The 21,546-nt window shown below is 39.6% G+C and overlaps 1 protein-coding gene across 1 annotated transcript in view; it reads left to right on the top strand.

Annotated features, from left to right (window-relative positions):
- Window positions 1-21,546, top strand: part of DNAH5 (dynein axonemal heavy chain 5) — a gene marked incomplete at its 5' end in the record, with an annotated part of 208,233 nt that overhangs the window by 16,304 nt on the left and 170,383 nt on the right. The window contains 6 exons of the mRNA XM_032415335.1: window positions 2,681-2,788; window positions 8,118-8,203; window positions 8,995-9,316; window positions 10,269-10,475; window positions 15,740-15,911; window positions 18,658-18,803. Of these exons, the coding sequence (XP_032271226.1) occupies window positions 2,681-2,788; window positions 8,118-8,203; window positions 8,995-9,316; window positions 10,269-10,475; window positions 15,740-15,911; window positions 18,658-18,803 (1,041 nt within the window). The remainder of the gene's footprint in view (window positions 1-2,680; window positions 2,789-8,117; window positions 8,204-8,994; window positions 9,317-10,268; window positions 10,476-15,739; window positions 15,912-18,657; window positions 18,804-21,546) is intronic.

Below are 21,546 nucleotides of genomic sequence, written 5' to 3'. Positions count from 1 at the left end.
AGAAAAATGTTTGAATATAACTTATTATTTCATTTATTCATGCAAGAAATATTTAATGAAGCACATACTACGTGTCAGGAACTAGCTGACACCGAGTTCTGGGTGCATCCAGTTGTGGCTACATTTAGCATTTCATTTGGACCTATGTTAACAAAATAAGGGGACCAGATTTTAATTTAGCCCGACCGTTCCCAATTACTTTGATTTTTAACTGCTTTATCATCTTAGTTTTTAAGCGGGCACAGTGATCTAATAATGTTTTGAAGATCTTTAAAAAAACAATTTACAAACAAAATGGGTTTTATTTAATTAATTAATTAATTAATTAATTAACTTACTTATTTTAAGATTTTATTTATTCATTTGAGACACAGAGATACAGAGAGAGAAAGAGAGAAAGCATGAGCAGGGAGGGAGGCAGAGGGAGAGGGAGAAGCAGGCTCCTCGCTGAGCCAGGAGCCCAATGCGGGGCTCGATCCTAGGACCCTGGGATCATGACCTGAGCCGAAGGCAGACGCTTAACCATCTGAGTCACCCAGGCACCCCCAAAATGGGTTTTAGATTCTTAGTCTAGGTATAGTCAAGTTTCTCTTGTTTGGGGACAGTAATATTAAAAGCTAATTTTTTTTTCTTTTTTTTTGTACTTGAATTTGAAAAGGATCATGTAATTTACTGCCACACGTTGGTTTTTGTACTCTTAACAGTTTAGGCTAATATCAGGAATTTTTTCATTTCCTGAGTAGACCAGATTTTAGGAAAAGAAGAAAAAAAGACCTTTGTTATATAGCAGGAAACATTTTAGGTGGGCTGGGTTATCTTAGGTTATCTTATCTTAGGTTATCTTCAGGGTGGATAATCTGTATCTGAAACCGACCTTTTTGTAAGACAAAGACAGAATGTGTTCATTTACTTTTCAGTTTCGAATTTATTTATTTTCTATTCTTAATGAAAAAATAACTTTGGAGCATATTTCAAAGTTTATTTTTGAAGGAGAAGTTGAACCATACATCTAAATGCAGATAAAGACTTTTCTAACCTGATAAAAATACTGGGAAGAGAAATTGCTTTAAAAATCTAAAGTGAAATGAGGGTTAAAACGAACGTACCAGAGGGTAGTGACATAAAATGTAGCTGGTGCATGAAAGCAACAAGTGAGATTTTTGTGTTAGTACCGATGTTAGAAGTTCAAAATGGTGACTGTGGAAGGGAAGCTCTGCCTCCTTGCATAGCTATCAAGGTCCTGTCCACCCCTCCCACCTCCTTGCCTGCCTTTCTTCTTTGATGTTCTCCAGATACAAGTCAGTTCAGTCCACCTTAGGGCTTATAGAGCTTTTTTTCTGGAAAGTTCTGCCTCTGGATCATCACATGGTTATTCCTTCTTGGCTTCCAGATCTTCATTTAAATGACCCTCTCAATTAGATTTTCCTTGATCTCTGTTCCTCTCAATCACTCTATGTCACATTGCTCATTTTATCATGGTGTGAAATTATCCTGTTCATTTATTTGTGCTTTACATAGATTCTGACCCCTCTCCCACACTGAGGATGGACGTCCTCTGAGGGCAGGGACCTTTGTTTTTTCCGTTCCTTCCCATGTCTTCAGAGTTCACTAGCGTATAATAGGTGTGCAATAAGTACCTGTCAAGTAAATGATTTAGTAGATCAAGTTTGATTAGTTGGGTTAAGGTCATGATTAATCAGTTTATTAACTTAATACTCTTCAGTGACCATTTGTATACATTGCACATAACATGATGGGCAGCATTATATGGATACAGTGTCTTCGTAGAACTAATTTTGTACTTAAACAGCAAGGAAGGGTAGGTTTTAATTAGTAAACTTGATTCAAGAAGTTATACAGCTTATACACTTTTGTCTATTGAGAGGTTCGAATTGATGTTTAAATGGAAATGACTTTGAAGAAGAGATGATGGAAGGAGGCTCAACTTTCTTCATAAAAATTATATGCCTCTGTCAACAGTGTGGGCACCTGAGTTTGAGAATGGCTTAGTATCTGGTTAAGAATGGTCGTAGAGCATGATGGCTCATTATTCTGAGCAAACAAAACGTATATCGTTTTACGTATTATCATAGTATTCTCAAGGAGGCGAGTTGCGTGGTTTGTACTTCTGTAGTCTGTGGCTGTGCAGGATAGGAGGAAGCAGTTAATTCTGGAGAGTCTTTAAACGGCAGATTGTGGTTTGATGTTTTATTTAAGACATGTGAGGCCTGGAAGATACTTTTTCATCTTCAGATATTATAGGCTGTTTGGGTTCTGTTAGTGTTACTTATTTTCTGAGAAGACTTAAACTTTTCAATGAAAAATGTTTTAGTAAATTCTACTCTGGGCTTTTTTTTTTTTTTTTTAATTTCAGATGTCATTAGTAAGAAATTTTTAGAGAAAACATCTCTCCTACTTTTCAGATGTGGTTTATTTTCTATTTTTCTTTAGGAATATGTAAAACCTCGTGAAAATGCTTTCTAAATGATTTCTTTGAATGCACTAGGCAACATTATATTGCCTCTTATAAGCATTAAGCAATGTGAATAATTAAAGAAATAAGGCTCCTTTTAAGTTGATTTTTGGGGAATGATTATACAGTTCTACATTTAAAGGTCATATTTAATTAAGTAATGCAAGAATATTGAAATATTGTCTTACTTCTTTCATAACATTTCAGAGTATGGTTGCTACCATAAAGAAAAAGGAATATAATTTCTTAGACCAGCGGAAAATGGATTTTGATCAAGATTATGAGGAGTTTTGCAAGCAGACTAATGACCTTCATGTAAGTCATATAATAAAATTCCTGTTGACAGTTGTGTGTTTATTTTTTCCAATCTGTATAATGCTGCTAATCATTAACCATTCAGAAGGGAGAGGCATCTTCCTCACAGAGGTGACCGATCACAACCTCAGCCTGCATTTTGTGATTTCACATTAATAATTGAAGGCTCTTTTTCATGGTTTAAAGGGTCATAAATATAGCTTTGGATAATGATCTGTAATCACAGACTTCTGCACGTCTTCCATCTTCTTAGAAAATTAACTTTCTTCTTCTGTTGAAATGTGGGGTTATTAGAATTTAGAAATTCGTTTCCATTTGTTTGTTACTTTATAGCAATGATTCTGACCAACTGTCTGGTAGTTGCCAAGGCAGGGTTGCAGCTGGCCTGAGAAGAAGCGGTACCAGACCCCACTCAGCACTTGGGTCCTTCTTGGTCTGCAGCCTCTTTCTCTTTTTCCTTCTGCCCCCAGCCCCCCACCCCTTCTCACGGAAGACCAGCCTTCTTGACTTCCAGTCCATGTGGGCAATGAATGGCCATTAGCAACTTCTGAGAACATATATCAGGACCAGCCCCAGCTTCAAATCCCTCAGGAAAGGGTTGGGTTGGCCAATCTAGTGGAGTGTCTAGGCCTGGACCTGTCACCTGTGGGTTATGTGGTAAGAGTAGGGGGGTTGGGACCTCTCGGAGTCGGGGGGAGATTGGGAATGTTTGTCATTAGAGGAGGAGGATCAGGGAGGGTAAAGGGGAGATGACCCCATAGCTGTCTACCATAGCTCGTATTCAAACTTCTTTTCATCCTAGTGAAGTGCTAAGTATACACCTTTCTGCTTATAAAAGGAAAATGGCCATTCTGTTACTTCTTTTCCAAAATTTTTGGTTTGAAGTCAATTTCTACACTTGAAGGAAAAAGAGCTCTGAGGGGGCGGGTTCAGAGGTAAAAGGAATCATAATAGAATGAGCTAATCCTATATGGTAGGTACTGTCCTAAGCACTTTATGGGTGTTAACTGCTTAATAATCACAATAATCCTATAAGGTGGGTGCTGTTATTACCCTCATTTGCAGAGGAAGAATAAGGCACAGTTTTTTTGTTGTTGTTGTTGTTGTTGTTGTTGTTTTAAGATTTTTATTATTTATTTGAGTGAGAGAGACAGAGATAGAGAGAGCACAAGCAGGGAGGAGAGGGTGAAGCAGGCTTCCCACTGGGCAGGGAGCCCGACGTGACTCGATCCCAGGACCTTGGGGTCATCACCTGAGCCGAAGGCAGACACTTAACCAACTGAGCCACCCAAGTGCCCCAGGGGCAGTGGATCTTGATCTCTTTTTGGAAATCGATGGGCAGTGGCAGTCCTGATTCTCTGTGCTTCCCAACAGTTTTGGATCACATGGTATTTCAGTAGCTTGTAGGTGGGATAGAGGTAGATGGTGAACACCTTTAGGGCAGGAATTGTCTTCATTCCTATTTCCGTCTCCAGGGCACCTTACATAATTGGAGAGCAAAGAATGCCAAATTAATGTGTGAGTCATGAATTAATAACAACTAGATTTACTGCAATTAAATAATCATTTACTGTACATCAGTTAATCATTGTGCTTTTATGCTGTGGGTTATAAATAAAGAAATAAATCCTGTAGATTTGCCCTCAGAGCTCACAGTCAGACAGAGGCAGACATGTGATACGATTAAAATATACATATATGTTAGAATAAGGGGTACATCATTTAAATAAGGGCAAATAGTGGCTAAAAAGGGCGAATAGTGGCTAAAATGACCAACTGTAATAGTATAATATTCTGATCTTGTACCTGGAAGTGAGGATTCAAAGATAAAAGGACATATTCCAAAGAAGTCCTAAGGAAGCTTACAGGGAGGACAAGCTATAACACAGGATATTGTAATTGCAGCAGCTGGTGAGGGTAGGATGTGACCCTAGGAGAACACCCCTACCCTCTGCTTGGCTGAAATTAGTAAAGGCTTCAGAGCGGAGGCTACACCTCATGTTAGAACAATATGTTGTCCAAGTACATGGATGGGGGACATGAGAGGAGTGGGGTGACCTTTTCAAGACTGTGCCCACTTTGTATAATACCAAGAATATAATTTTACAAATGCCCTACAGCCTGGTTTTAAGGCATTAGTTATAGATGCTAGTTCCTATTCTCACTAATCTTTTTTTTTTTTTTTTTTTTTTTTTTTTAATTCAACACTATTGTTTATCTCCTCTTACACCTCAAACATGGTCTACTTGTCTCTTTGGTTGGATGACCAATTTTCCTTTGACTTCTTTGTTGCTTTCTCCATTCTCTCATTCCTTTTTTTTTTTTTAAGATTTATTCATTTATTTGAGAGAGAGAGACACAAGCTGGGGGGAGGGGCAGAGAGAGAGGCAGAGAGAGAGAGAGAAGCAGACTCCCCACTGAGTGTGGGGCCCAATGCAGGGCTTGATCTCATGACCCCAAGATCACGACCTGAGCCAAACTCAAGAGTACAATGCTTAACCAACTGAGCCACACAGGTGCCCCTCTTTTTTTTTTTTTTTTAAAGATTTTTATTTTTAGGTAATCTCTACACCCAATGTGGGGCTCGAACTCACAACCCCGAGATCAAGAGTCACACGCTCCACTGACTGAGCCAGCCAGGTGCCCTTCCATTCTCTTTTTCTTAACCAGCCCCTTTCTCCTTTAAATTACTCATCCACTCTCATGAATTCGGCCCTTGTCTCTATAAGATCAGGGTGAAAATACTGACCTTTCCACAGCTCTGGTTGGAGTTGAGGGCAGAGGTGATGAACCTTGGAGATAAGGGATGGAGGGGACTGTGGTGTCTCCAAGATAAAGACTGGAGGGCATGGGGGGTGGTGGTGGTAGGGGTACATGAGTGGTTTGCATCAGGGCTGTGTCCAGCGCTCCACAGCCCGGGGGATCAAAGCCTGGAATCCTATCCAGGTTGAGGGTTCCTGCTGGTGCTAACTGGTCAAAGAGAGGGAGTGCCTTGGAACCAGGTGAGTGTTGGAAGTCTAGAAGCATACTGACTCCAGCAGGCAGATAAGGCAGTATTTAGTAAAGCATGAGCTGTTGAGATGTCAAGCTGAGAGAAGAAAAAACTGAGTAGGATCCGAGAGCCCAGAACTAATAAGAGGACTAGTATGAAGATTCCATGGCCAGACTCCACAGGACTGTAAGAATGGGCCTAAGGATGAGGGAACAGAAGACGAATCCAAGGTCTTAGATGTTCATACAGAGCTTAGCACAGGGTTTTGTGAAGCCACAGTGTAGAAGAGGAAGGAAAACCAGGTACAAGTGTTAGGGTTCAATAAGTTGCTGCTGTCTGAAGTTCGAGGGAGGGACTGGAAGCATTGCAAATGTTCTAGTTGTGCACACTTTATACACAATTTTTTTTTTTTCTGTGAATGTAGTGACAACATTTGAGTTAAACGTTTATTTAGGTAGGCTAACTGTACTGTTTTTTTTTTTTTTTTAAAGATTTTTATTTATTTATTTGAGAGAGAGAGAATGAGAGACAGCACGAGAGGGAAGGGTATCAGAGGGAGAAGCAGACCCCCCGCCGAGCAGGGAGCCTGATGCGGGACTCGATCACGGGACTCCAGGATCATGACCTGAGCTGAAGGCAGTCGCTTAACCAACTGAGCCACCCAGGCGCCCTAACTGTACTGTTCTTTGGTGCATTTCTCAATCTTAGGATGTGGTCTTTGCGGAAGAAATAACATCAATCAATATATCTATATTTTTTATATATAAAGGGTATTCATAATATAGTTTCAGTGGGAGTAGTGAGAAGTATTGAGAGCAAGAATATATTGTCATAGGTATAGTGATCCTTCAACTTTGGGGTTCTGCTGAATGGGGCAGGGAGCATTCCTACTTCCCCCCGGTAGCCATGTCTCTTCAAATGTTGAGTGTTTCCGTTGGTGTCCTGGATATTTCCAACTGGTTGTCTTGCCAAATTACTTGTGTACCATCAAGGTCATCTTGGTACTAATTCTCACTGCATATGCAACCAGCTTCCTGGTTTTATCCCTACATAAGTTAATGACTCCTTTAGAATTGTAGAGGCTCACAACTTCCGTCGGGTAAAATTGACAAAAAAAAAAGGATTGATTGGAACTTTATCTTGAAGCAAGAGACAGAAAACAATGAAATAATTTTTCTGTCTTTAACTCAATTTAGATTTTAACGACAACTGTACTAAATCTTAACAGTGAACAAAGAAGAAATCACATGCTTCATTTTTTGGTGCGATTTTTATTTTTTTTGGACAAAATTGTACAATGGTATAAGATGTGTGATGTTCTCAGGACAACCTTAATGAGAATCATTTTGGAAAATAGATTTGAGGGCTTTATGAAAGAGGTACTTCTTAAAACTTTGATATTTAAGTCATTCCTTTTGAAATTCTCAGGAGTTATTTACTAATTTATTTTTCTGTAGTGGTCTTATGGCCCTGGGCTATGGACGTGTTTATATGGAGTGGCTTTGCCTTCCTTCTGATGGGGCCCCAGTGGTTTTGCCATTCCAGACTAGCTGTTATATTAATTTCTTAGGTTAGACCATTCTAGCTCATGCATAGTCTAAACTCAGACCCCCCCTCTAAGTATGGCACAGACATAGGATGAGTACTTGTGAAAGGTACCTGTTCCACAGAGCTGAAAATAGTTGCTGCATGGCCCTTTATAGAGGAAGTGTGGGATCATGATGGCCTGTTTCATCCATTCATGGCTCTGGGCAGTTGGCAAGCCCCCTTGCTGCTTTCCCCACCTTGTGGACAGAATCACTGCTTGGGCTCCTTTCTGCAGGGATCTGTTGAGAGGGTTAGGACCCCTCAGCTTCTCTACCCACACTGTGATAAAACCCCAGTGCTAACCCCCAGGCCCTGTATCTGACCCAAATCCACGGAGCCTGCCACGGTGCCAATTCCCTTGACTGCTCTGGTTTTCAGGTCTCTCTTTGTTCTGGCTTCTGGGCATTTATCTTTCAAGCTCAGGTGACTATTAAATTTTCTGTTATATTTTGTCCTGTGCTGTATGTGTTCATAGAGAGTGGGGAGCTCTTTTGTCTTGCTGCTCAATAGGACTTTTTTCTCAATAATATTGTAATAATTTATGGTGACCGATGGTGACTACACTTACGTGAGCACTGAGTGCTGAGTAACGTGCAGAATTGTCAAATCAACGTGTTGTACCTGAAACTAACATGATGTTGTGTGTCAATTGCATTTTGATAAAAAATGCGTACTCTAAAATTTTTTTAAAAAGTAGGACATTTCTCAATGCAAATTCACTGTTTACAATCAGACTTTATTCTATTTTAGAATGAGTTGCAGAAGTTCATGGATGTTACATTTGAAAAGATTCAAAACACAAATCAAGCTCTAAGTATGTTAAAGAAATTTGAAAGGTAAAAAACAATAGAATTTGAAGCAAATTCTATTCTATTTTCTAAAACTGGGGTCATATGAGCATAGTTTAGCTTATTTTATTATTATTAATTATTTTTTTCATATTCTAATGGAAAGAAAATCCTTTCTTGTCATTCAGCATAACAAAGTCTCAGTTTTTAAGTTCTTCAGATGATTAAGAATTTGTTTTATTTCCTGTTAGCTTTGAAGTAACTTGTGACTGCCTTTCATATTAATGTTTAAGTAACTTGAAAAAATTCTTGCCAGATTAATGGTTTTGCCTAGATTTTAAGGATTGATACTATTTTTTTTTTTAAGTAAACTCTGTGCCCAACATGGGGCTTGAACTCATGACTCTGAAATCAAGAGCACATGCTCTACTGACTGAGCCAGCCAGGCACCCCAATCCTATTTTTTAAAACCACTTTATAGTGATATAATGGATAGATTGATACTATTTTGATTTTTTAAAAATGCCAAATACCTCATTCTTTTCCATTACTGTATGTTTTTTAAAGGTTTTATTTATTTATTTATTTGAGAGAGAAAGAGAGAGTGAACAGGGGGAGGAACAGAGGGAGAGGAACAAGCAGACTCCATACTCAGTGTGGAGCCTGACGTAGGGCTTGATCTGAGATCATTACCTGAGCCGAAACCAAGAGTCGGACACTTCACCGACTGAGCTACCCAGGTGCCCCTCCATTACCATATGCTTTAAAATAAACCTTAATAAAGGAGATTGCTAGATATCTTCTCATTAATTCAACCATTTGCTTTTTTAAAAAATCAGATTGAACATACCTAATCTTGGTATTGATGACAAATATCGGCGTGTTCTTGAGAACTATGGGGCTGACATTGATATGATCTCTAAGCTGTATACAAAGCAGAAATGCGATCCTCCTTTGGCTCGAGATCAGCCTCCCATCGCCGGGAAGATTCTGTGGGCCCGTCAGCTCTTCCACAGGATTCAGCAACCAATGCAGCTTTTCCAGCAGCACCCAACTGTGCTCCAGACGGCGGAAGCCAAGCCCGTGATTCGCAGTTACAACAGAGTAGCCAAGGTGCTCCTGGAGTTTGAGGTTCTCTACCACAGGGCATGGCTTCAACAGGTGAGTCTCTACATGTGTGCTCCTCAAAGACGTCTACATTGTCAAATCAGTGGGAAACCCTCTGCTAGCCCAGGGCAGTTTTATTCCTGTAGAAAGTTGGATTTGTGGGTATTTCCTAAGGCAGGTTTGGTTGAATGTAGATAATCAACGAGTACAATATGTCCATGAAGAAAAATAATGATTAATTTTGAAAAAAAAATTATAAGCCAGGTAACAGAAACTCATTTTTATTTAATTTACAGACTCCTAAGGGAGAAAGAAGATCCTGTTTATTGGTTGTTTTACCTAGTTGATTAGGATTTCTGACTTATTTTCTATCCATTAAGTTCTGTAATGGGTCAGTAAATACTAGTATGTCTCTGTTAAGCAAAGTCTTAAATTTTCTTTGGTTATACTAGGTTCGTCAAATTGTATTTCATACCCTACCAACACTTGTATCTCTCTGTAGATTGGCAGGAAGTGTCTCAGGGGATAAAATTCAGGCTGACAAAGCTACTAAAATGGTGTCTCATTCTCCTGGTTCAGCTTTTGGTGCCTGAGCCAATAACAGAGATGTCCCCATAGGGGTATTCATTGTTTTCCTAGATAACTGAAAACTGAGTTTAGTAGATTTTATGAAACTTTTGTTAGGAAAAATAACGGAGTAGGCATGAAGGTACCTCGGAGCTAAACGGCTTTTGAGAAGCCACCACTCTTGCACTCTTGTCTACTTATCTGTTGGGTGTGAGAGAGTCACAACCCAGACGTTTTGTCGGATTGACTGCATAGCTTCACTTGAAGCTTGAAGGCCCTTTTCTGAAAGTGACCTTAGAAGAAGAGTGGTGTCTTTAATTTGAGAAGCTTGAATCCATGTAAGAATACTTCCTGGTCAGCGTTCCCAGAAATGCTGAGCTAGATACCCTGTGTAGGCATTGAACTTTCCAATAGTAAAAATGTTGATCTCTTCACACAGGTTGAAGAAATTCACATAGGACTTGAGGCGTCTTTATTGGTGAAGGCTCCACGCACAGGGGAATTGTTTGTAAACTTTGATCCTCAGATATTAACCTTATTTAGAGAAACAGAGTGCATGATGCAGATGGGTCTAGAAGTTTCACCATTTGCAGCTGCCCTGTTCCAGAAACGGGATGTATACAAAAAGAACTTCAGTAACATGAAGGTATGGTACTTTAATTTTTTTCCTCCTTTCTGGCTAGCCCCAGTTTGTATTAAAAAAAATCTGGTGGTGTGTCACTGTTGAGGGGTAGCAAGTGCCCAGGATGACTGAAGTGGAGACTGAGAGGGAATGAGACTCTAGGGTCAGCAAGGGCCTGCTCATCACCGATCTCATAAACCCAGGGTATAAGTTTGAATGCACCAGGAAGCCATTGTAGGAATTGAAGCAGGAGAAAAAGGCATGATGTTTTTTATAATAAAAATTGTTCTTATTGCTAGGTAGAGAATAGATTTTAGGGGGACAAGAGTGTCAGTGTGAAGGCAGCGTGCAGGCTGTTGTATTGGTTCAGGTTGGAGATGAGGGTGGCTTAAAATAGGGTGGCAGCTGAGTGGTAAATCAGTGGATTAGAGAATAATGTCAATTGAGGGAACTCGAGGATGATTACTTTGTTTTTGGTGTGAGCGACGCAATGGATTTACTAAAGTAGGGCGATTATGTATTACTGTGTAGGTCATTTTTCTGTATAACTTTTGCTCAGTAACATGCAGTGGCCCAGAATGAAAGTTCCATTTACAGAGATGGCAGACTGGATCTACTATATTTTGGAAGACAGGAGGGAATCAGTAATTTCCATCTGAAGCATAAGATGATTTTTAGAGTTCGAAATGGAGGTGTTATTCATGCAGATAGATATGTTAAGTCTGGAGTTGAGTGGAGAAGTCAAAGTGGAAGGCATAGTTTTGAGAGTTTTAAAAATATAGTTGGTATTTAGGGGCTGGCTCAGTCAGAAGAGCATGCAACTTTTTTTTTTTTTTTTAAGGTTATTTATTTGAGAGAGAGCGAGAGAGAGAGAGAGCATGAAAGGGGGAAGGGGCTGAGGGAGAGAATATCTAAGCAGCCTCCCTCTGAGCATGGAGCCCAACGTGGGGCCCGATCCCATGACCCATGAGATCAGGACCTGAGCTGAAACCAGGAGTTGGATGCTCAACTGACTGAGCCACCCAGGCACCCCATGAGCATGCAACTCTTGATCTTGGGGTCATGAGTTTGAGCCCCACATTGGGCATAGAGATTACTAAAAAAAAATAAACTTGAAATATAGTTGGTTTTTAAAGTCATTGTCCTGGGTGAGATCTCCAAGGAAGAGAATAAAGATAAGAGTAGAGGGCCTAGGCTAAACTCTGGTTGTCCCAATATTAACAGGTCTGATAGAGGAGGATGAGTATACAAATAAAATTAAGGATTGGTCATTGAAGTGGGAAGAAAGGGTAAGAAAATCCTCCTGCGGGAGGGAATGATCATCAGTGACAAATGCATCTTGTGCAAGGTGAGTGCAGAGATGCAGCCATGGTATTTGACAAGTGGAAAACCTCATTACAGTTTTATACCGCCTAACCTCATAGGATGAGGCCAGTGAGGCCATGCCTTTGCATAATGCTTTACATTTTAACCATTCATTATTCCATGTGATCTTATCCATAGCCACGTTAGGTAATTGGGATAGAATATTATTATATTATCTTATGACAAAACCATGGTTCAGAGAAGTTAAATGACTTAGCCAAGTTTTCATATCTAGTAAATGGCAGAAGTAGGACCTGAACCCAGACTTGTAGTCTACTGTTTTCCACTCCTTCATGTTATATTAAAAAGCTAATATTGTCAATGGACCGATATTCCTCAAATGTGGGCCCATCAAATACTGGTCAGCATGTTGAGATTCCCTTTAGACTTTTCTTGCCTGTTAGGAAAACCACTTAGTCAATTTACATATTTGCAAAGAAACTAGTATTTTTTACTAAGAAATAATATTTATCAGAATATAAAGTTGCTAATAATAATTTTGTCCACAGAATTATTATTTCAGTTATCTATTGCAGGTTAGCAACCAACCTCAAAATGTAGTGGCTTAAAACAATCATTTCATTATATTTCATGATTTCATGGATAAAGAGTTTAAGCAAGCCTTGGCTAGGTGATTCTTCTGTTCCATGTGGCATTGACTAAGATTATTTAGTTCAGCTGGCAGGTGTTGGATCTGGAAGGTCCAAAGTGACCTCATTCTCGTGTCTGGTTCTTTGATGAGTATAGCTCAAAGTTTCACTCAGTTGGGATTAAGGACTGGAGCATCTATGTGTGGTCTTTCAGGATGGAGGCCTCAGAGTAGTAGAATTTCTTATGTGGTAATTCAGGGTCCTAAGAGAGGACATTGCAGTAAACACAGAGGAAGCTGCATGGCTTTTAGGACAGCCTCATAGGTCTTAGCATCACTTCTGTTGTAATCAGTTGGGCTCCATAAGTCCACCCAGATGCAAGGAGAGAGGACATGTATCCTACACCGTGAGGGAAGGAGGATCAAAAAATGTTTTAAAATGTTAAAATGTCATATAAATGACAGTTCAAGGAAGTAAATTGTCATCTGGTTGACACTTATTGTATCTTAGAGGTTGAAAGAGTGAAAGGTCCCCACCCAACACGAGTGGCTGGTAGGAACAGATCTTTCGGAGGGTTTGGGGGACTACCTCCGATGTTGCAGAGTTATTGTGCTGAATATTTAACAGAGCTCTCTGGCTCCCACAGATACACCAAGGTAGCTGAGGGATTGTTTTCTTTAACTTTTCCTTGGAATGTAGTTCAAAAAGAAATGAGCCTGCCTAGACTAACAATTACGAGTATAGATTCTAAAGCCAATTTGATCTGGATACAAACCATTATCTTTGGGCAAATTATTTTACCCTTCTAAGCCTCAGTTTATCATTTATAAAATGAATAATATCTCATGGGGTTAAAAAGGATAAAAGGGGAGAAGTAAAATGATTTGCTTCCCAGATAGAGTAAGTGATGGACATTGAGAAAAGATAAGCCGTGGATAAACGCTTCAGCAAATGTGTAAGTAGCTGCTCATAGAACCACACAATGTAGGCTTTTCCAAAGTGGCTTTCATGGAAATTGAAAGAATATAGTGAAATTGTGGAAAAGTATTATATGAAGAAAGGATTATGTGGTCCGTTTGGGAAATGTTGGGTTTAACAAAATTCAGAAAATTTCATTGGGCTTCTTACTTTGTTCTTACAGTTTTCTCAGAATCATTAATATTAATTGTGATTGTCCAAGAGGGGAGATAGTGTATACAGTGTTTTTCAAACTTACCCATCCATGGACCATTTTTCTTTTCTTTTCTTTCTTTCTTTTTTTTTTTTAATAGAATCTCTTAGGGCTAGTAATCCAAGGAAAACACTTGGGTAAACATTGATCTAATGACAAAGTAATATCAACATGCATATTACAAATATGAACTTAAAAACAGTTGTATTTGAGAAGTGTGTTCAAGTTACCTTCTTACAATTAATTATTATTAATACTAACATTACCAAAAAAGATAGGCTGGAAGTGCTTTTAGTCTTATTTAAAATGGTAACATATGAACAAAGGACTGACACAGTTCAATATTATACAACAGGTAAATTTCAGTGTAGGAACAGAATCCATGAGTTTCTAATCACAAATGCTCCTGATAACAACTAATTAATAAATTAGGGAAATATTGATTGACCATCTCCTATGTGCCAGGTACTGTTTCAGGTGCGTTGAACAAAGCAGACAAAATTCTTGTTCTTATAGAAACTCTTGTCCTTATATTCTAGTTGAGTAATACAGCAAATAACCCATGAACCTTAAAAATAGGTCTAAGTTACATAGTCTATTAGACAGTGATAGGCAAAAATAGAGCAGGGCAAAGAGGATAGTGTGTAGGTAGTTTTTGATGATGGTTTACAAACTTAAATAGGTATTTGGGATAGGCCTAATTGAGAGGATGGCATTTGAGTAATTATTTGAAGGGGATGCAAAGTCCCTGAGGCTAGGGACCAGCAAGGAAGACAGTAGGGCAGGACTAGGTAAGGGATGAGAAGAATGATTACAGATGAGATCAGAGAGGTAATGGGGACCAGCCTGGGTAGAACTTTGCAGACTCACATAAGAACTTGTAGGGGGAGACGAACCATGAGAGACTATGGACTCCGGGAAACAAACTGAGGGTTTTAGAGAGGAGGCGGTGGGGGGATGGGTTAGCCTGGTGATGGGTATTAAGGAGGGCACATATTGCACGGAGCACTGGGTGTTATATGCAAACAATGAATCGTGGAACACTACATCAAAAACTAATGATGTACTGTATGGTGACTAACATAATAAAATAAATAAAAATAAAAATATTTTCCTGCAAAAACAAAAAGAACTTGTAGCTCTAAATGAGATGGGAAGGCATGCAGCCATGTAAGCAATGGGCTTAATAGTCTGATTTACATTTTGAAAGGATGCCTCTTGCTGCGAAATTGAGCATAGACTGTAGGGGGCATTAGTGGAAGCAGGGAGACAATGGTAGACCATTACAATAATTTGGAGGAGAGTCAGCGATGGTGGGAATGGTGCATATGGTAAGCAGGTCAGATACAGATCTCTTGAATATGGAGCAAACAAGATATCCTGATGGATTGTCTGTGGATGTGAAAGACAGGAGCCACCGTAGGATGGGATGGAGAATGCTGGGGGCGGAGAAGGTTTTGGGGAAGAACAAACTTTCAGTTTTGGACATGCTAAGTTTGAAATGTCTTTTATGTATTCAGTTGGAGATACTAAACAGGCTTTCACCATATATGAGTCTAGACTTTAGGAGTGAGATGTGGGCTGAGATGTGAACTTGGTTTTCTTTGGCATATGCATGATACCTAAAGCTGTGACACTTACATTGATGCTGGTTCCTGACTCCTTATATGCTTTGGGCCTTACATCAAAACTTGGCCTATGATTTCAGCAACGGGCTGAGGCAGACTTCGGGTGACCCCGGCACTTTGGGTGATGAGTATGGTCCATCAGAAGTGCCCAGAGAATCAGGCAGTGCATGGTGCCAGCATACAAAGTTGAATGAATGAGCCTTGTGATGCATAGGCTAAGGCACTGATAACGTGGTTTAGAAAACTCACTTGACCTTAGAACTTTTCTCCCCTTTTGGACTGGGGAAGGGGTGAGAAACTCCTACTCTTAAGTTCTTTTTTTCTCTTCTTCAGCTGTATTTTATTGGATTAGGAATTTACGTTTATGGAGAGATTTCTCATCTTCTATTCTTGTTTTGTTTTGGCCACTTTACCTGCCAGGCTGCTATTGGAGGCCTATAGCTGGACCCTAAATAAAAGCCATCCTTTGGATTAAAAAAACAAGATATTAAAAGTGTGATATTAATCGATCATTTGACCTCCATTTCATTGCAGATGATGCTGGCTGAATATCAGAGAGTGAAGTCAAAAATGCCTCCCACCATAGAGCCACTGATGGCCCCTCATTTGGCTAAAGTGGACGAAGCTCTTCAACCGGGCCTGGCTGCACTGAGCTGGACCTCACTGAACATTGAGATATACTTAAAAAACACTTTTGCAAAGATCAGTAAGACTGTCTGAATGGTTATTATTTCTCATTTTGTAAGGCTGAGTTCTTAATGTCTAACTGTATAATTTCTTCCAGATACTGTGATATAAATAATGCAATGGGAGTGTTATTCTTAAGCTGTTCTCTAGGGAATTTTACCAAAAGACACGAATTCGTTAATTTCCTGGAAACTAGATATATTCACTATTTAATTTTATCCCCAGAGATAAACTACATTTAAAAATTATACTTAATGTTGGACACTAGACTTTAAATAAGATGGTCAATTTAAAGTTGGAAAACTGTGATCCAGAGATGCTGAGTGACTTCTAATGTGATAGAGATGTAAGCAGAAAGGATGAGTTTATTTATTTATTTATTTATTTATTTATTTTTAAAGATTTTATTTATTGACAGAGAGAGTCACAGTGAGAGAGGGAACACAAGCAGAGGGGGTGGGAGAGGGAGAAGCAGACTCTCCGCTGAGCAGGGAGCCCGATGCGGGGCTCGACCCCAGGACACTGGGATCATGACCTGAGCTGAAGGCAGACGCTTAACGACTGAGCCACCCAGGCGCCCCAGAAAGGATGAGTTTAGAACCCAGTTCCCTTGCCTCTAAACCAATAGTCTTTCCAAAATATATCTCCCTGGGAACTAAAACAGGAGGAAATAGGCTAACATTCTAGAAGGAGGTATTTATGAATGGCATAAAAACTTCATGGTGAGAGTTTTCACTACCAAATTGGAACAGGCTACCAAGGTGGACTTTAGTACTACTCTTCCTAGAGAATATTAGCATTAGAATGTTTACACTTGGATGTTTTATTATTACATTAGTTGGAGACAGGAGCTAGTTTCTAAAGAAGTTCTCCTTAGTTCTCTAATTCTGTTTTCTTTTTGTGATTTAAGTGAAAGATCTAAGATGGATGTCAGAAGTCCAAAATGACTCTTAGGGAATTAAAAATCAAGGTATCAGCAGAGGTAGTTCCTTCTGGTAGCTCTGGGGGAGAATCCTTTCCAGAGGCCATTCTACATCCTTTGGGCTCATGGTCCCTCCATCCTCAAAGCTAGCAACATAGTATTCTCAAATCTCTTTCTCTCTGTTTCTTTGCTTTCATGGGCACGTTGTCTTCTGTCTGACTCTGACTCTCCTACCTCCCTCTTACAAGGACCCTTATGGCTATACTGGCCCCACCTAGTGTAGATAATTCCCACCTAGATAATTTAGCACAGTCTCTACATCTCAAGTTCCTTAACTTGATCACATTTGCAAAGTCCCCTTTGCCATATCTGGTAGCATTCGAAGGGGATTAGGATGTGGACATCTTGGAGGTGGGGGGCCTGGGTCACAGATGTCCTTGAAGAAGCTTTCAAGAATCAGAAACAGTGAAGAATTATATTGAGCATGCATGCTCACAGAAAAGTTTTGGCTCTCTTTTAGTAGGAAATAAACTTACCAGGCAGAACTTTTTGGTATCTTGGTATTAGCTTAGAAATGATTGAAAACTTTTAGGGCCTTATTCTTTAGGAAGCAAAGGTATTTATTTAAGGGAGTGTTTTATGTCTTTGATACATCATGAGTATATAACATGGACTTCTCTGTATTCAATTTTAACTTCATTCCCCAGACAAAAGTGATATCAGAAAAAAAGAGAATCCACTCTATGGTATCTGTTGAAACTGTATTATCCCTTAGATGGAGCTTTATTAACCATCATTCCTACTTTTGATGTAAAAGTGTTAATTTCCTCTAGAACTGACCTTTCTGTCCATGGAAACTTAGTGCTCAATATTACTTCAGCATAATTCTAAAAAATGTACCTTATGATAGTAACTGTAAAAGAAAAATCGAGGGAATTTCACTTCAATAATATCTGTAGGGGAGCCTGGCTGGCTCAGTCGGTAGAGCAGGCGACTCTTGGTCTCGGGGTTGTTAAGTTCGAGCCCCACGTTGGGTTGGAGATTACTTAAAAATAAAATCTTAAAAAAGAGTATCTGCAGGATACCTCCTGTGGAATAGGCTGTTCTCTAGGGAATTTTACCAAAATACATGAATTAGTTAATTTCCTGGAAACTAGATATATTCACTATTTAATTTTATCCCCAGAGATAAACTACATTTAAAAATTATACTTATTGTTGGACACTAGACTTTAAATAAGTAGGAAGCAAGGATGACAAAGAGGATGACAAAGGGGAATTCCAGAAGAAGGAAAGACATGAGTAGGCAGTGTGGTACACATGGTCATGGAAGGAAGCTCAGGGGGTCAGTGCCTGTGCAGGACGAGGGGGCCGCTGGAAATATGTGCAGGTTCCCAGGAAGCCTCCTGGGGGCGCTGCATTCGAGCCAGCTCTTCAAGTCTGAGTCACAGTGAGGCCGGTGGAGAGAGCGAGAGTGGGAAGCTGGTTAGAGGAAGGACAGTGTGCAGAAACCAAGTGAGAAATAGCCATCTGGATCGACTTTAATCCTGATTTCAGCACTGCAGTTTAGTCATGTGCATTTTTAAAAAAAGATTTATTTATTTAGTTTAGAGAGGGAGAGTGCATGAGAGCAGGGCGGAGGGGCAGAAGGAGAGGGAGAGAGAGAATCTCAAGCAGAGCCTGGTGTGGGGCTTGATCTCATGACCCTGAGATCACCACCTGAGCTGAAACCAAGAGTCGGAGGCTTAACCAACTGCCACTCAGTCCCCCTAGTTGTGTGCTTTTTTTTTTTTTTTGAAACAAAATGCTTAATCTCTTTTATTCACTTTTATTTTTTCCAAAGAGGACCTCGAGTTGCTGCTTGACAGAGTCAACGATCTGATGGAGTTCCGCATCGATGCCGTTCTGGAAGAAATGAGCAGCACGCCACTTTGCCAGCTCCCTGAGGAGGAGCCGCTTACCTGCGCAGACTTCCTCCAAATGACAAAGGTTATTAGGAAATCGATGTGTTTATTAATTTTTTTTTTTTTGAGAGAGCGAGAGGTGGGGGAGGGGCAGAGGGAGAGGGAGAGAGAATCTTGAGCAGGCTGCACGCCCAGCGTGGAGCCGTGACCCCAGCCAAAATCAAGAGTCGGAAGCTTAACCAACTGAGCCACCTCTCCCTCTGCCCCTCCCCCCTGCTCTCATGCACTTTAAAAGGTGAAAGATTTATACGATCTGAAGAGAAACCAGAGTATTCTCATGCATTTTATTAAAATAATTAACAAAGGGCGTTTTTTGAAGCATAAATTACATTTTTTTTTCCTGTCTGTGATTGGTCTGTGATTGATGTGATCAAATGCAGAGACTTCCGACAGTAATTTGAAACTGAAGAGGAACGTATCCAAGGAATCACCTAGACATGAAGAACAGGTCATTTCTTTTCAGATCAGCAGGAGGGAAATTGCCATGGGACACATTTCTCATTTTTTCCATATTTTTTGAAGAATTAAGCTATTTTGTTGAAAAGTTTCCAGTAAGCTAGTGCTAATTAACAAAACATTTGTTTTCAATAGCTGTGGGACAGAATTTCTTCTTTAAGCATTTCCGGAGAGCACCACTTCCCAAACTGGTGTTCTGTGGTACATGGTCCCGGAGCCACTGGAGGAAACCAGGAAAGCTGGGTCTGTGTTCAAACTGCTCAGGGTAAAGGCTGGTTCCTCCTTTCCCCTTGCAGAGTCTTTACACATTTACATGTTAAAATAAAGGCCGTCAGAAGGTCTCTTGGAAAAGAGCCCATTTGGCTTTCTTTGACCCATTTTTCTCAAACTTCTTTTGCAAAAGGAATACTTTCTTCCCTATGCTGGGATTAAGATCCTAGAAACAGTGCTCCCTCCATGAAGCAGCCTTTTGGGAATGTCATTTTAGCATCATCATTTGCAGTGTTCCTGGTTGGCATCCTGAGTATAAGAATTCATCAGGGTTGATTTTAATATGGTATGTCAGCAGTCCCCAAGACCATCTCCACTCGAAGGATGATTTATGAGAATGGTAGATTAAGATTTAAGATAACATTTAATCTTAGATTTAATCTTTAAGATAATCTTTAAGATAACATTTAATCTTAAGATATAAGATTTGTAAGAAGGACTCCTGGAACTCAGCATCTGGTTGCACTGAGGACTGAGATTTACTACAGGGACGTAGTAAAGATACTCAGACCCTAAGGGAGAAGAGGCGGGAGTTTGGAGGAATGCATGTGTAGGCTTCCTTATGCTCTCTCGCTCTCATGAGGGGCCACACAGAGCTCACTCTCTTCCCAGCAACAAAAATGCAGCAACGTGTTTGCAACATTTCTGTCCAGGGAAGCCCATGGGAAACTCAGTGCTTGAGGTTTTTTAATGGGTCTGGCCACACACATAGGCACCCTCTGCCTAGCATGGACCCAAATTCCAGATACCCAGAAGGAAGACAGGTTTGCAGCATTAGCCACACTGTTTACACAGGCTGTGTAGGCAGAGTGAACCAGTCTTATCGGCTGGGGAGCTGTGGGAACCTTCCTGACATTCAGGCCCCCAGATACCAGCCAGAGACCAACCTGGCATGCACAATTGCAGTCTCGGCCTGTCCTGTTAACCCTTTCCTGCATATGCGGTTATCTTTGGTTTACATTAAATTACTGTTAGATAATCAAAATTAAATGTCTACATTTTAGAAATCCCTGTTTCCTCCTTTATTCAGACTCACGAACTGTGTCTAGACCCCAAATTCCCCCAGGCCCCCTGCTCATTTGTCATGATCTTGCCCTCTGGGCAAATCACTTGGCTCCATGGTTTTAATATTACCCCTCTTCTTAGGATTATTTTATAAAAATGTTTCTTTTAAATGTAAGCTCAAGTTTTAGAATATTTTTAAATATGAAAAAAATAGTATTTTTACCAGTTAGACTGCCATTGTTATAATTTTTGTGTATTGCCTACTTATATGCCTTTTAATAAGGTTGTGAATGGTGTTTTTCTCTCCCACTTAACATTTTCTCAAGAAATATTTTTCATGTTGTTATGTGGCTTTCATGGTCACCTTTTTAATTATGCCTTCAGAATATTTTATTGAATTTATGTACCTTAATTTACTTACCTGTTCCTTGTTGCTGGACATTTGGATGGTTCCCAAATTTGCCAAGAGCTGCAATGAATATATTTATATGTATCATGTTTTTCCCCTCTAGGAGTATTTCCTTCTTCAAAGTAAAATCATTGCATCAAAGGATGTGGCTTCATTTAATAGCTCTTAATATTTGTAGCCAAATTGCTTTTCAAAAGGATGGCACCAACTTACAATGCCATCAGCAATGTGACAGTACCAATTTCACTATCTTCCAACAGGTGCTGTTTTATCGTAATTGTAATAAATTATAATAAAGATTTTATAATGAGGTATATAATAAAACAAATTTATTATAAATAAAATATAATAGATTTATTGTAATTTATAATCAGAAATTCTAATTTATTAATTTTCATTTAAGTAGCAAAATCATAGAACCTAATTTTAATTTGCCTTTTGATTACCAAAATCAGTGATTACCGATTAAGTGAATGCTTTCCCTTGAATTTGTTTACCTTTTATAATTCATTTATTCTTCAACAATTTTTCTGGTGCTTCTATGCAAACCACTGCTTGGGGATACAGCTGTGAGCAAAACAGATGAAATCCCTGCCTTCATGGAGCCCTTTTCAAGTGCAGGATACAG

The sequence above is a fragment of the Phoca vitulina genome, unplaced genomic scaffold (genome assembly GCF_004348235.1).
Source record: "Phoca vitulina isolate PV1807 unplaced genomic scaffold, GSC_HSeal_1.0 scaffold17, whole genome shotgun sequence".
NCBI classification, from domain to species: Eukaryota; Metazoa; Chordata; class Mammalia; order Carnivora; family Phocidae; genus Phoca; species Phoca vitulina.
This window is presented reverse-complemented; position numbering and strand designations above follow the sequence as displayed.